This window comes from Octopus bimaculoides, chromosome 1 (assembly GCF_001194135.2).
Source record: "Octopus bimaculoides isolate UCB-OBI-ISO-001 chromosome 1, ASM119413v2, whole genome shotgun sequence".
NCBI classification, from domain to species: Eukaryota; Metazoa; Mollusca; class Cephalopoda; order Octopoda; family Octopodidae; genus Octopus; species Octopus bimaculoides.
In genome coordinates this window covers 58,500,821-58,516,639 of record NC_068981.1, presented here as the reverse complement: position 1 = coordinate 58,516,639, position 15,819 = coordinate 58,500,821, and the positions used below count along the sequence as shown (strand labels likewise).

Here is a 15,819-nt window from a genome sequence, read left to right as displayed (position 1 = left end):
CTGAGCAACCACGTAGAGGTTCGTCTTTTATTTAGATGTTGGTGCTGATAGTGTTAACTTTGCCTTTCATCTATGGTATAGTAATTCCGAAGACATTAAATCAATTCATAGTGCTTAAAATTCTTACAGTGATGGCCTTGTGTTGAGTCAAAAATTGAAGGCACTTAAAAAAAATAAAGAAAGAATTAATAATAGATTCATAACATTTTGTAAATATGGAAGGAAATTCTAAGAAAATGTCCATCGACTGATTCTTTTATTATTTATAGAACGCTGTTAGTATTATCATTATTAGTATTCATCTCATTTCAAGTTTGCAATGTTTACTATTATTTAGTAAGGAATTTTTGTTATGAATAAGATATTTTGTAAACTTCAATGTCAAAACAACAGAAAAACATTACATTGCATCTTTGGTTGTTACATATGACATTCCTACGTATTATGATTTTCTTGTTGACAATTAGCAATAATCTTTGTTTAGAATTTGTTTCTTTTAATGCAGTATCCTTCTATTTCAGCTTATTTTTCACTAAGTATCACTCTCAATCGCCGTTCAATAATCGTTCACCTGTCTCTCACCTATTCGACTCTAAAACATCTTGATTGTAACGTTGCTCGTTTGATACACATTAACTCCATCTGCCTATTTCGTCTCGCGACTGTTTTATATATATTAATATTTAAGTGATAATGTTAATTTCATGATAATATAGAAGTTAATAAATTATCAACATAAATATTTGGATGAATTTGTTTATTATACAAACATTTCAATATAATCTTAATGTTTTATGTTTCTAATATATTTTTGTTTCATTTGGGTTATTTTACGTTCTATTGAATGTCTATTTTTTCTGTAGTATCTTGTACTCGATTAGTTTAACCTTTTCACTGCAGTGCTTTTGATTTCAGTTAGAAATTAATCATTAAGATCTTTACGTGTTTTCCGTACGGGGGATGTTATTAATCTGCTTAAAGTTGTTAGATAAATTCTGAATTTGATAGCGATGGTCAACTAATAATTTTCTTTCAAAAATATTTTCGTTTATTGTAAGATTGTGATTTATTTAAGACCATAGTTTGATACAACACAAAAGTCTTATACACATTTCATTTTATCTTGGGGTAAATGCTCTTAATAATAACAATAATCCTTAAATTTTGGCACATTGACCTCAGCGCTTAACTGAAATTCGTTAAAAGGAAAGGCAAAGTCGACCTCAACACAATACAGTTTTTCATATCAATTATGAACATATTCCCATCTTTGACAGCATCTTTGTAAGGGTTAGGGTTAATAAGGTAAGAGTTGGCAACGAGTATAGCAATAAATTCAGTGTACAAGTAGTTCACCAAGGATCAGTCCTCAGCCCCCACCACCATCCTGTTCATCATGGTCTTCCAGGCAATAACAGAAATTTAAGTTGGGCTGCCCCTGGGCTGCTGATGATCTTATTCTTATAGCTGAATCACTACCAGAACTATAGAAAAAATTTCAGGTGTGGAAGCAAGGTCTGGAATCAAGAGTTTATTTAGCAAAGACCAAGGACTTAGTAAGTAGGAAAGCAGACAAATCACAGATCTCTTCAGAGTGATGGCCCAGCTCCATATATAGAAAAGGCATATCAATAAGGTGTACCTGGTGCAAGCTATGGACACACAAGAGGTGCAGCAATAGCAGAGGAAGGTTAACAGGGAAAATTGTGTGTATGTGTGGCAGACGTAGAGGTACAAAAAACACGAGAAATGTACAGAAAATAGACTCCATCAAATGCTTGGTAGGATACTTAGAAATAGTTGATAGCTTCCGTTATCAGGGTGACCAAGTCAGCAATGGAGGTGGATGCTCTGAGAGCGTAGCTGCTAGAATAAGAATAGGCTGGGCAAAGTTCAGAGCTCTTACCTTTATTGGTAACTAAGGGCCTCAGAGTGAAAGGCAGATTGTATGATGCCTGTGTGCGGACAACCATGCTACATGGCAGTGAAACATGGGTTGTGACTGCAGAGGACATGTGAAGGCTTGAAAGAAATGAAGCTAGTATGTTTTGCTGGATGTGCAATGTTGCTGTGCATGTACAACAAAGTGCAAGCATCTTGAGAGAAGAATTGGGCATGAGGCAGATATGGTGTACAAGAGAGAAGACTGCTCTTGTATGGTCATGTGATGCATATGAATGAAGTTAGCTGTGTGAAGAAGTGCCAATCTCTAACTGGAAGGAACCTGTGGAAGAGGTAGACCCAGGAAGACATGAGATGAAGAGGTGAAGCATGATCTTTGGATGTTAGGTCTCACAGAGGCAATGACAGATGATTGAGACCTTTGGTGGTTTGGTGTGCTTGAGAAGACTCATCAGGCCAAGTGAAATCATTGTGGACAGTGCTGGTAACACATAAAAGGCACCTGTGATAGTGACACGTAAAAGTACCCACTACACTCTGGAGTGGTTGGTGTTAGGAAGAGCATCCAGTTGTAGAAACCAAGCCGAAATCAGACTGGAGTCTGATACAGCTCTCTGGCTTACCAGTTCCAGTCAAACCATCTAACCTATGCCAGCATGGAAAACAGTTGCTAAATGATGATGACGACAAGTAATAACAAAAGTAATTACTATTCCAGTTACAAATAACATAATAAACTTTATTTATGCAAATATACACACTGGTTTATAATCATTGAATAAAATTTTATTACTTTTCAGCAGAAGGAATTAAGTTGGTTGTTGAATGAAGAACTTCATCATGTCCTTCAGCAAGTGCAGTACACTTTAACTGTAAGTTGACATTAATCTTTCCATTATTACAAGTGTTTCATTTTCTACAATGGTAAGTTCTATGTCTTTAGTGTCACGTGAATAAAACTGTTGGTAAACAGGCTTTCATACTAAGAGAACCATAAAAACTGGGATAAACAAATCTCACTGAAGACATTTCTCTGAAACAACTAGCATAAATAAGTTGTGAAAGTGCTTGCTCAGAATAAGTATAGTCAGGAGGAGGATCATGCTGCTTTTCATATGTTTTTCCCATACTATTCTACTCATCTGCATTTATTGCCCTTATTTTACATATCTATACTGCATCAACCTTGATAATTAGAGAGAAATATACTTGTAATATAAATTAAGAATTAAAATACTTCTGATTAAATTTATGAAATGATGTATGCTAAATAGAATATAAACATACAATGGATGTAAAACTTCAGATTAACTATTTACAATATGGAAATAGTTATGATTAATTTTAAAAAGAACATAAAAATTTACAATAGTTGCATACAAAAAAAGATGAACCTACTGGTGGTGAGATTTAACTAAAGTTGCTTAAAGCAAGACTAATACCTTATATTTCAGATAGCAAAATCTCAGAAAAATAGCAGAGGATATGCAAAACTGCAAATATTTCACTAAAATGTGTAGTTGGACATTGTTGTAAAATCAACCATTACCAGCATCTCCTAGAACAATTGATGTAATAGGCTGAACTTTTGCATGTGTATTACTTTGATACTTGCCTAGATGCTGTACTAGTGTGATTAGATACACTTCATTTGTTCATCTTCCAGAGACACTTGAATGCTACTACCCAAGGGTAAAAAATGCTTGAACTGCTGCATGTGGCTATGAGTGATCCCACAATGAAATCTAGGCCAACTTCATCAATGTCCTTGATTCAGCATCTAGTCTGTACCCAAATCTGTTGGAATTCCAAGTTAGAGCATATTATCTTTGATAGTTTGGTAGAAAAATTGACCTAAAATAAGGGTATGTTTGCCTTATTGGTCATTTTGAATTTATAATTAGGTCATGAATAGATAATGTGGAAATTTGAATATCATGTTTTTTGATAGAACTAACAGTGTTCTTGATGTATGTCATATTTGGTTTGCCTGGGTTTTATTCCTGCTGAGTGAGAGCATCTTCAATTTAGGAGTGTTTTCCTACAGCTGAGGTGTTAGTCTTGCCTTAATAGAAAATGCTGTGAAAATGATTATCGTAGCTCTAAAATTTTTTTGAAATCTCTGTTTACAAATAACACTGTGACACTTTTTTTTTTGTCTTTGGTTAGTAAGTATTATTTCCTATTTGCTTCTATCTAGAAATAAAAGTATTTGACTATTATTCCCTTCATTCTTTACTTTTGTGACCTGGACATCAATGTTTTGAAACCAACCTATTTCTATTACATTTCAGACAGATTCAGTGTTGAATTGCTGAAGCAGAAATATTGTTATAGCAAATTGTTATAGAAATATTGTTACACCAAATCACAGATTTGCATGTCAGTTGCTTGACCTTAACCACTTGAGCATGTCCCTTATTGGCTGACAATGTGTGCATCTCTGATCATGAGCAGAAATAGTGGGGGAGCATCATAGCCATGTGCTGAGAAGGATTCTTTGGGGTTTGGATAAATGTAACAAAAGCAAAATTTGCAGGAAATATTAGTCATTTCTCATACTTTCTAAGGGTAAGTAAATAGGAAGTAATAGTGACAAAAGTTATGTTACACAGTGTAATCTAACATTACAGTTTCCATTTTTCTAAATATGTCATAAGCCATTAATTCACTAATTACTTATTTTTATAAAAATGGAAAATTAAAAAAATTTTTATTCATTATTTATTTGTTCACTACTTTATAATTTTACCCCGTAAGAATTTCTTTCCCAAGTACAAGTCATTTTTATAAAAAAAAGGGAGTATGGTCAGTTCAAATTTTTCCAATATGTATTTTCTGTATCTTGAAGTAATAATCTGCTAAATCATTCTTACAAGTTATAAGAGAAAACTAAATATAGTTAAGTAGTCTTTTTTTTTTTACAGTATGATAGCATCTTCTTTTTAGCTGACTCAACAAATATTCTAATAATGTAATGTTATTTCCACTTTTTCTTCAAAGTTTTTTCATGATTTCCAAAATGTTTTAGAAATAAAATGCTTTTTATTACAAAGATCTGACAAAGAAAGATTTCAGCAATTGTCAGAAATGATCACTTCATCTTTTAATTATTATTACAGGAATGTAATCAACGATTCCTTACTGATAAAGACAAAGAATCCAATAAAGGTAGGTTTTCTTTTTCTGCTTTCCCAAACCTTATCTGGTTCACATAATAAACCCATTCCAATATTGGAGCTCTTACTAGAGCTTCTACTTCATTTTGGCACCTACTTAATGTTCTGTATTTTACTGTCCAAAGTTCTTTATTTGGAATGTTTCAGAAACCACTGTCTTTGCTAATTTGTTTGTGCATGTTAATATCTAAAAGATGCCCCCAAAATGTATGTTGTTGTGTTTGGTAACTAATTAGAAGCACAGCTCTTTATTTGATCAATTATCTACATGTCTATACTTTTTGGCAGTGAATTACAAGTAGTGGATTAATGAGGTTGTTTTAGCCCTAAGTCAACCTTAAGCAGTCTGACCATCTTGTCTTTTTAGGGTTATATAGGATTACATTGTCTATTGCATCTTTCTTTACCACAGATGGCAGAGTGTGAGTTGGCTCTCTCTGTCTTGTTTTAGCAAGTTAAGGAATCAGTAGGAGCTCCTTTTTTTGGTTCCTGCAAGATTTCTCTTAATGTAGCAGAGTCATCTAGAAGTAGTAGCTTAAACTACAGAGTGGATATCAGTGCATTTACAAGTAATGAAGTGATTTGGATCAGTTTTGTTTTGGATTGTATGTTACATTAAATATGTAGTATAATAATTTTATATGTTTTTATTACTTCCATCTTTGAGAAAGTTGTGCTTTAATGTGAAATTTCATTACTACCATGCTGCACGTAGGCTATTAACACTTCTGTTTCTTTTCAAGAATCTTTTAGATGATTTCTTCATTATTTTGTCTAGTGTAGTTTAGCCCTTGATCAAGCAAATTTTTAATAATTTCTTTATATATGTGCAAATTAATTATAAAGAAATATAATTAAAGCAGCCACCCACCTCCCCAAACAGGTGAGAAGTCCTTGCAATTAAAGCAATTCCATAAAAACAGTTATGAAATGAAAATGCTACAAACCTTATTAGAGAGTATTTAATGAATTTGGCTTAATGTAATGAATAATGTGCAAGCTAAGGAAAATTCACCAACAATAAATATCTTATGTTATATTTATGATTATTATGTTGTGTAATGTTTGTATTTTTTTTTTGTTTTCAGATGACTCAACTGTTTGCCATATCAAACCACAGAAGATATTACTGTCTGGCCCAAAGTAAGCAAATACACTTAATTTTCAATAAAATAAAATTTTAATGTAATTTATCTGTCATTTTATACTATTGATGCAATTAGATATTTCTTGATCATAATCTTGCCAATATTAGGGTTTGATGGAGGAGTGTACACTGAGTGATTTCTGTTTACCTACCCCTATGTCCAACCTGAGAGAACATTCTCTCTGCTGAAATGATAATTTGTCATCACCCATTGTAACAATTAATAGCTTAGTGGGATAAAATTGTGGGGCTAAGTATCCACAGCCTAGATGCACTACATGCTAATATATATTATGAATATCATCAGATTAGCCAGTGTTCTACTACACTAATCACTCAGTTACTGTTACTCCTTTTTCGCTTAAGTTGTTTTCATTATTGTTAGCCTTTGTTTTAAAAGTAGAAAATATGCAATTATATACTTACAGTACATATATGAATGTATGGATATATTTGAATATAGATGTGTAAATATGAACATGTTCATACATACATATACATACACATGTGGATGTGTGGTTAAAAAGTTTGCTTCCTAACCACATAGTTTTGGGTTCAGTCCCACTGTGTGGAAAATTGAGTAGGTGTCTTTTACTATAGACCTAGGCCAACCAACACTTTGTGAGTGGATTTGGTAAGCAGAAACTGAAAGAAGCACATTGTATGTGTTTGTGATTATGTGGAGAGAACATGTGGAAAGGGTAAACCCAGGTAGACAAAGTGGTGAAAAAAGATCTTCAGATGTTGGGTTTCATGAAGGCAATGACAAGGGACCAAGACTTCAGGTGATTTGCTCTGCTTTAGAAGATACATTAAGCCAAGTGTCATGTAAAAAGCACCTATGCTTGTTCCACTTAAAAGCACTCAATACACTCTGTAAAGTGGTTGGCATTAAGAAGGGCATCCAGCTATAGAAGCCATGCCAAAACAGACTTGGAGCCCAGGCAGCTCATCAGCTGGCCAGCTCCTGTCAAACCATTTGAATCCATGTCAGCATGGAAAATGGATGTTAGATGATGATGATGGCTTTAGCCTTGCTATGAAGGTTAGGTACTGTGATTGAAAATTAGTTACTGTAATATTTTTCTCTTTGATAAAATGGTAAGAAATGCTGAAACTAACTACAAAGAGAAAAACATGATTTAGCTAGTGTATCTACTTCTCATATCATTGCTAAAGATGTTTTGAAATGATGATGATGATGATCTCTATCCCAGTTCTGTGAAGAGCTTTTTAATTTAGCTAATTAATTTATGTTGACAACTTGACAACACTTGTATTGTTGTGCAAATTAGGACTAATTTTGTTCAATTTAGTTCTCCACAAGGAAAATAGTAGCATATAGCTATTTGTAATATACACACAGAAACTCAGATTGAATTGAATTTGTCTATTCTAATTTGCATAACACTGCAAATGTTGTTAACACAAATTATTTGTTTAATAGAAGCACTTCACAGCATTACGATAAAGATGTAAATTTAATGTAAATATAAACTTAGGTATTTTGTTGTAGACACATTTTTTAGCCTTGCTGCAGAAACTAAATGCTGTGGTTAAATCACGTTTTTTCTCTCTGTGACCTATAAAAAGGATTGGCCTGACTAGTTTCAGCATTTCTTACAACTTCAGGCAGAAAAAAGTCATGTTTTGACTATAGTATCTACTTTTCATAACAAGGGTAAAAATGTATGTTTACTAAAAATACTTGCTTATAAGTTAATCTTACATCCTTATTTACTCAACAACAATGACAAGTGACCAAAACCTTTAGAGATATGCCATGCTTCAGAAGGCTCATTAAGCCAAGTGAGATAGTTGTTATGGCTGATGCCAGTGTCATGGTAACTGGCACATAAAAAGCACCCGTCAAATGTTGGGCAATATGCTCTGCTTGAGAAAACCTGTCAAGCCAAGTGAAATCATAGTTGTGGCCAATGCCAGTGCCTCTGACTGTCACCCCTGGGGGTGGCATGTAAAAAGCATTGTTTGAGCCTTCAGTCTCATGGAGGCAGTGACAGGTGACGGAGACCTTTGGCAATACACCGTGCCTATGAAGTCCAGTCAAGTGAAGTGAGATTGTAGTTGTGGCCAATGCCAGTGTCATGTCAATGGCACCCATTCTGGTGGCACGTAAGAAGCACCCACTACACTCTTGGAGCAGTTGGCATTAGGAAGAGCATCCAGCCATACAAACCATGCCAAATCAAATTGGAACCTGATGCACCAGGTTCCAATTTTTCCAAGCATGGAAAAATAAGCATTGAAACAATGAAGATGACCCACACATGCCATATTTATTTCGTGTGTAAGTTGCACCCTAAATTTAGTGTTAAAGCTTGGTACAAATTTTTTTTCTTTCATAGTTTTAGCTTTGTCCTCTGTATAAGCTGCACCCCAGGTTTTGTGAGTTAAAATCAAGTATGAAATAGTGCAACTTATACATTAGTAAATACAGTATGTATATTCTTGTGTAGCTATGCTTGTGTGGTTGAGAAGCTTGCTTCCCAACCACATGGATTTTTGGTTCAGTCCCTTTGTATAGCGCCTTAGGCAAGTGTCTTCTATTATAACCTTGGGCCAACCAAAGCCTTGTGAGTGGATTTGGTTGATAGAAACTGAAAGTAGCTCATTGTATATATGTGTATGTATGTGCACGTATGCTTGTTTTAACATCACATTATGGCTGTAAATGAAGATTTCTACAGCTAGATGCCCTTCCTAAAGCCAACCACTCCGGGAATGTAGTGGGTGCTTTTTACATGCCACCAGCATGTAAAATGAGGAAGAGAGAGTGAAAGAGAGAGACGCATTTGTATGTACCCTTGCACTATTATAATTTTTCTCTAACTTCTATACTTCATGTTTTATGTTATATTTTAATGGATGTATGTATATGTATCGCTCTGTATATATATACCAGTAAAGTAACAATATTATTGTTTTTTAAAACAGTGGAACTGCTCACATTAAATGTGTCTTGACATTATTTGGTGATAACATAACTGAAGCGGTAAGTATATTCTTTATCATTGTCTTAAAGTTGCAACAGAAAAAAAAAGATTATTCCAATTTTGATTTACAAAATTGTTTAAAGTTCTCAAGATCTGAATAAATATTTCTGTTTCATGTGCATAAGTTTGCTTTCATTTTTGTATTCATAAAAAATAAAGATCATATTTTACCTTTTATAGCCCTGTCAGATGCAATTGAAGTCTTTTGTTATGTCACAACCACTATTTTGTTTTTCCAAAGTTTTTACAAGAGCTCTGTAATGTAAGATAAGAAACTTAGTCTTTTGTAAGCCTGCTTTTGTGCAACTGGTATATGTGGAAATCACTGAAAAAAATTGCAAGTTTTTATGTAAACTGCTTTTTCAAAGATTAGTTCTCTATTAAAGTTATTAGATCTGAGCTCAATGGGACATTTACTGAAGATTGAGAAATTGCATTCCTGGGGAACTTTTAGTAACATCAAATTCACTTGGCACTTATGTGCTTGATGTGATGGTGAGAGAAGGCTATGGACGGGACGTTTTGGCAATAGTTTTGTTGTGGATGTAAAATCAACTGTGAAATAAAGAAGAGTGGCTTATTGTGTAATTTATTAAGGCGGACTAGAGAAAAATAGGAGTATTCAAGAAACTTGAAAGACATCCTTTAGGTAAGGGACAAGAATTTAGTTGTGGAGATTTCTGTAATGTTAGGTAGCATTAGGTTATTATAAATGTAGCTTTTACACTCTCAATAATTCTCTTGCATTGTCCATGTTTACAAATGAATTATGTCCAATTTTGAGCAGTCAATGATTTTTTTCCATGTGTCATTAAAATAATGATGTAATAAAATAATATATTTATATTATCAAAAAGAATTTTCTAAATCAGTTTTGTTAAATTTTCTTTTTAATTCTTTTTAATAACCTAACCAGGATATAAACTTCAAACATAAACAAGGAAACCATCATAGTTTATTCAAGACTTCGATACATCAGAGTTTACCCTGGAAATTACAGCAAGTAAGTCTTTATTTGCTCATTCATTAAGTTATACAACTTAGTAAATTAACTGTTTTATAAAATCTTTCAAGTAGAATAAGAAAGAAAATGACTGGCAAACTATTTATTTTAATTCATCATTTGTTTTATTTTTATATATTTTACAAACTATATTTTCACTTCAGAATTCACTCAGCTCTTTGATTAACTTTTCTTAATTGCATTTTGCAAAATCTTCATTATTACCTATTATTCAAGTCAAAAACCTTTTCTTTTTTTTTTTTAAACAACATTAAAGAGTAGTTTTTTTGTAATAATATTAACAATGAATTCAGGGTTGCTAAAAGTTCTGAGATTTCTGATAGTGTTTACAATTCTTTTTTTTTTTAATTTTAAAAAGAAAGAAAGTCTGTAAAAAAAATTTAGTGATCACTGATGTAGTTCACTTATGTATTACAAAACCAAAACTGCATCACAATGACTAGGTAATCTTTTCAGAGCAGAAACTATTTCAACTTTGAATATCTGCTGATCCAATACAAAGTCTAAATATATCCCACACTAACATGTTACACACTTATCTTATTTCTTTATTGCTCACAAGAGGCTAAACATAGAGGGGACAAACAAAGGGATTAAGTCGATTACATCAACCCTAGTGCGTAGCTGGTACTTTATTTATTGACCCCAAAAGGATGAAAGGCAAAGTTGACTTTGGCGGAATTTGAACTCAGAACATAACGGCAGACGAAATACCGCTAAGCATTTCGCCCGGTGCGCTAACGTTTCTGCCAGCTCGCTGCCTTACTTATCTGAGATGGAACAGCTGCTACTCATGCAATTAACTTTTAAACTTCTTAAAAAAAAGCCCCATTCAACTGGTTGTGTAACTCACTCACACACTTTAACCAATTGCACACAAACACTATATATTCTCTGTCTCTTCTGCCATTACTAGAACAGTTCCTGTTTCTCTAAACCAAAAGTAAGCATGCACTATCCCAACCATGCTTACCTGATTAATCTGCCTGTTCTCAAATTATCCATACTACGCACCTTACTCAAATCTTTATCATGAGTGCTGCAGTACTTTAGGACTCAATCTTTGTTCACATTTTCCCTATAGGCATCAGCCAACATTCTGATGATGAACATTGAGATTCTTCCTTTAACTAAAACCTGAAGAAAATATTGCAAATATTTATAGGTAGTAACACTCAATCTTGAAAATAAACATTATCATATTTTGATTTTTTTTCTTTCTTTCTTTGAAAAAGTTGAATGATATTCAAACACTATTTGTTAAGATGTAGTTTAATAGTAACTTGCTGATATTTTTATTTTCAGATTCAAGATGCATACAACCATCTAAAATCTGCAGCATATTGCATATCTTTAAAAGAAAATTATGCTTTTAAGTCTGTCAGAGAAGTTACTTTGGTAATTTTAAATTAAGTTTCTTTCACTTTTTAGATTAACACTTTAAGCCCTGATCTTATGAAAACTTATGTCAACTAAAATGGATAAATAGTGCTGTACCTGTATTCAAATAAATTAGAGAAAAGAGCTTAGCTAGAGGGGGAAATATGTTGAAGTAGGATCTTCTAGATTGTTGTTCAAATTACTAATGTGAGATCAAAATCTTCCTTTCTTCAGCCCTACCCTTTTTTTTTGTTTTCAAAAATGTAGCTAAAATTCTAAATACTTTTGGTAAGATGTCAAATATAAAATTGGAGTAACTTTGGCTTGACTACTGCACTACATAGATACAGCACATAGTGATGTATACATATAACTTCATCAACTTAAGTGTGACTCTGTTTGTGTGTGTGTGTGTGTGCTCCTGTTGAATCAGAAAAAAACATAACATCACTTGCACTAAATCAGTTGAGTGTCTCTCGACATTTGATCAGCAACTACCATATCACACTCATGCACAGACCAGATTTGTGATGTGACAATCCTGCACAGAGCAGTAGAGTTACTTAACAACTGATAAACAAAAATTTGCTGATGAGTTCAAATTTTCAAACGTGCCAAGTACTGTGCTACACACACAAAACATTAGCATACGTAAATCCTCACTTGCATGCAATTTAGCACATGCATACAGACACACACACATAAGGGGAATGAAATGCATGCTCAAGAGAAGATTGAGCTGGTATGGACATGTGCTGTGTATGGAGGATGACAGGTAAAAAGTGGCAAATGATCTTAAGTTCATTTAGACCCTGTGAAAGAGGAAGACACAGAAAGAATTGGTGAAGACTGATTTCAGAAAGCTGACTATTACATTGTTCTCTGATCAATATTGTTTGTACAGTTATCTTTAAAGGATTCTTGTCTCAAAAATTATTTTGGCTGCTTGAACTGAAATATTTGTTGTGATGAATTTTGTTATAGTGAGATTTTTTTTACTGTTTCAATAGGATAATGACTGGAGATTGAAACAAATTTAGATTTATTGAAAATTTTATTATATTGGTATTTGTAGTCATCATTGTTTTTACATCCACTTTTTCATGCTTGCATGGGTCAAGTGGAATTTTGTTGAGTTGGATTTTCTATGGCCTGATGCTCTTCCTTTCACTAATCCTCACTTGTTTTCAAGTATGGTAATATTTCCCCATTGGAGCTATCACACTATATCGCAAGGAGACTGACACACATCAAATTCTTGCAATTTCTGTCTACCAAATCCACCACGAAGCTTTGGGTTGGTCTGGGGCTATAGCTGAAGATAGTTGTCCAAGGTGTCATGCAATGGAATTGGACCTGGAACTAGGTGATTGGGAAGCAAACTTCTTACCACTCAGCCATGCTTTGTTATATATAGATATATGTACATCTTTCACCTCCATAAATGTATTACATTGCATCTGTAAAAATTGTATATATACAAATACAGGGTGGCCCAAAAGTAGGTTTACAGTTATCACGTAAGCACTTTAAATTTCTTTTAAAGCATTTTATTACATTTAAATTTCTATCTTACAATTAACTAAATTAGCATAGAATAATGGTTTCATATTTTTTTATGATTAAGATCTAAGCTGTTAATATATCAATGCGAAAAATATAGTTGAATAACTGTAAACCTACTTTTGGGCCATCCTGTATATAGATGGATTTTTTAATATATGCATATTTGTGCCTGTAAATAAATGTATATACAGTCTAATTTAAAACCTACACATATTATGAAAGATCATAGTGAATGGCACACCACCCCTGTCCTTGTCTTCTTAAAAAAGATAAACAAACAAGAGAAGTAGAAAGTAAATATATTAAAAATAAGAGAAATGAAACCAAAAACAAACAAAAATTGTCTTAAAATGTAACATACTGAACTCCTTTTTTGTTATTCTGAATTTTCAGTTTATTGATGAAGTCATGGAAAGTATTAAAAAAGGAAGGACTTGTTTGACATTTCCTCGTCGTAAATCTGTTGAAGAATTGTTAAATAATCAAAATATGGTAAGATTTGGTTTAGATTGATTTACTTCTTAAGGAATTGTGTTTTATTATCTGGACTATTAATATTCATTTATACCTTCAGGACTATTTCAAGCTTTTAATAAGCATTTTCTGATAGTTCTTTGTTTTGCTACTTTTGTTTAATCTCCAGAAGACAGTAATTATTTGAGACTTTAGTTAAGAAATCTGGAAATCAGGTTTTATTTAATACATGCATCAATTAGAAAATAATTTGTTTGATGAATATTTAAATATAATGCATTATTGAGTTTAATATGATTTAAATGACTGAGATTGTAATTCCAGAAAAATCTATCCGCTGATACAGATAAGAATTTCATCTTTAAACAAAGTTATGACAAAATTTTAATTGAAAGTAATCTTGGGATAGCTGTTTGAACAATTTAATGAATTGTCAACCAGCAAGCTATTATTTCTACTATGTGAAGTTTACTTGCTACTTGAAAATATCTCTTTTCTTTTGAGCTAATAATTTTAATAAACATTGTTATATTGCTCAACATCTTATAATTAGAAAACCTCTACTTGGTTGGTTGTTTGCTAGGAATAAACATGAGAATCTTCCTTAAATTAGGCCACTCTTATAAAACAAGCCTCATTGAATAATGTAGTTCTAGATACATTATTCTTAACAAAAAAGACTGGATTTTCATGACTCCTAATCTCCTTCATATGGACTCCTCTGGATTTAAACAACATAAATTTGAATTAATGTGTAAAAGTTTTGATTTATATCTTAATATGTTTCATCCATTTATAAATTGCTTTAATGTTTTAACTCAAGTCAGTTGATTTTGATGTTAAGTTATGACACTTGGAATAAATTTTATAAAAAGCTTAAAGTGAAATAAGCTAGGATACTGAAAATATTCTTTTTCAGTGAAAGAGGAAATTATATTCTAATGTTATTAATTCATTAAGTAATTACAAAGAAATGTGTTCCTAATGATTATCTAAATAATTATTTAATTATCAATTATTGTTTATTATTAATTTAGTATTAAATTTAGTAATAAACTTTATTTAATATTTCTTGAAAATGCTTTCTAATTTCTATAAAAATATTCTATTAGTTTTCATCCACAGTATTCTAGTTTGGCATCTTCTTCAAATGTGTAATGCTACTAATATTAAGCAAGAATCACAAGGAAACATGCATATAAAATAGTCTCACTGTATGGAATGAATTGCAAATAACTAATGAATAACCTTAGATTACATCAAATTAAAAGAAACTGAAATTTAAATTACTTTTGATATCATTTTAAGAATGCTAAACAGAGCAGAAGCCATGCGTTATAATGTTTCATCACTATTATCAATCCAATAGTTTATTGGAGTATGAAATAATTTGACCTTTTTAATTTTGTTTTTACCATTTAGCAAGTATTTCACCCAGCTGTACCAAATACTGTTGCTTTAAGTTTTTACATCCATACATCCAAATTGATACTTGCTCTGTATCAGATACATCGCAACAATCAAAAAATAGAAGTTTTGTCACGACACCAGGTATATAAATTTTTTTATTTAAAAAACTTTTTTATTAGAAAATGATGGTTTAGTGTTGTAATGATATTTATTTTCAATTCATCATGATGGTTTAACCCTTTAGCATTTAAGCAAGCCATATCAGGCCCATATATTCTTTGTTTTATTTTCAAAATGGCCAGATCTGGTCTTTCACACCGATCCTACAATGTCATTCTAAATCTCATTGAAACCTCAAAGTTACAAGATTAATTCAAAACAATATGAATAAATAAGCATTGTAGTTGATAGAATAATCTGAATCTAAAGGGTTAAAAATTCATTAATTTTTCATTTTGAGAGTTTTTTTTTTATGCTGTGTTCCAATATAGAAGCTTATATTTTACACTTTACACCTTTCTTTGCTCTAAATTTTCTTTGTTATTTATTACAATTTTCTTATTCTTAACTGAGATTGAATAGCAAAACATGTTTACTTTTAAAACAGAAAAACTTGCAGATATAAAGATCACATTGCTGAGAAGCTTTACTTTTTCTCAAATGTAATCTTTTTGGTTGCATGGTTTGATTTGTTTTAAATATATAATAGTATATTATCATTTT

At 32.1% G+C, this 15,819-nt stretch overlaps 1 protein-coding gene across 2 annotated transcripts in view; it reads left to right on the top strand.

Moving 5' to 3' along the window:
• Positions 1 to 15,819, top strand: part of LOC106881382 (protein rogdi) — a 29,630-nt gene that overhangs the window by 5,535 nt on the left and 8,276 nt on the right. For both annotated transcript variants that reach the window (XR_008263898.1, XM_014931753.2), the window contains 8 exons: positions 2,703 to 2,774; positions 5,025 to 5,073; positions 6,170 to 6,224; positions 9,184 to 9,241; positions 10,159 to 10,245; positions 11,572 to 11,664; positions 13,606 to 13,704; positions 15,109 to 15,237. Coding sequence is in view for 1 of the 2 variants with exons in the window: in XM_014931753.2 (XP_014787239.1) it covers positions 2,703 to 2,774; positions 5,025 to 5,073; positions 6,170 to 6,224; positions 9,184 to 9,241; positions 10,159 to 10,245; positions 11,572 to 11,664; positions 13,606 to 13,704; positions 15,109 to 15,237 (642 nt within the window). In the remaining variant the exon portion in view is untranslated. The remainder of the gene's footprint in view (positions 1 to 2,702; positions 2,775 to 5,024; positions 5,074 to 6,169; positions 6,225 to 9,183; positions 9,242 to 10,158; positions 10,246 to 11,571; positions 11,665 to 13,605; positions 13,705 to 15,108; positions 15,238 to 15,819) is intronic.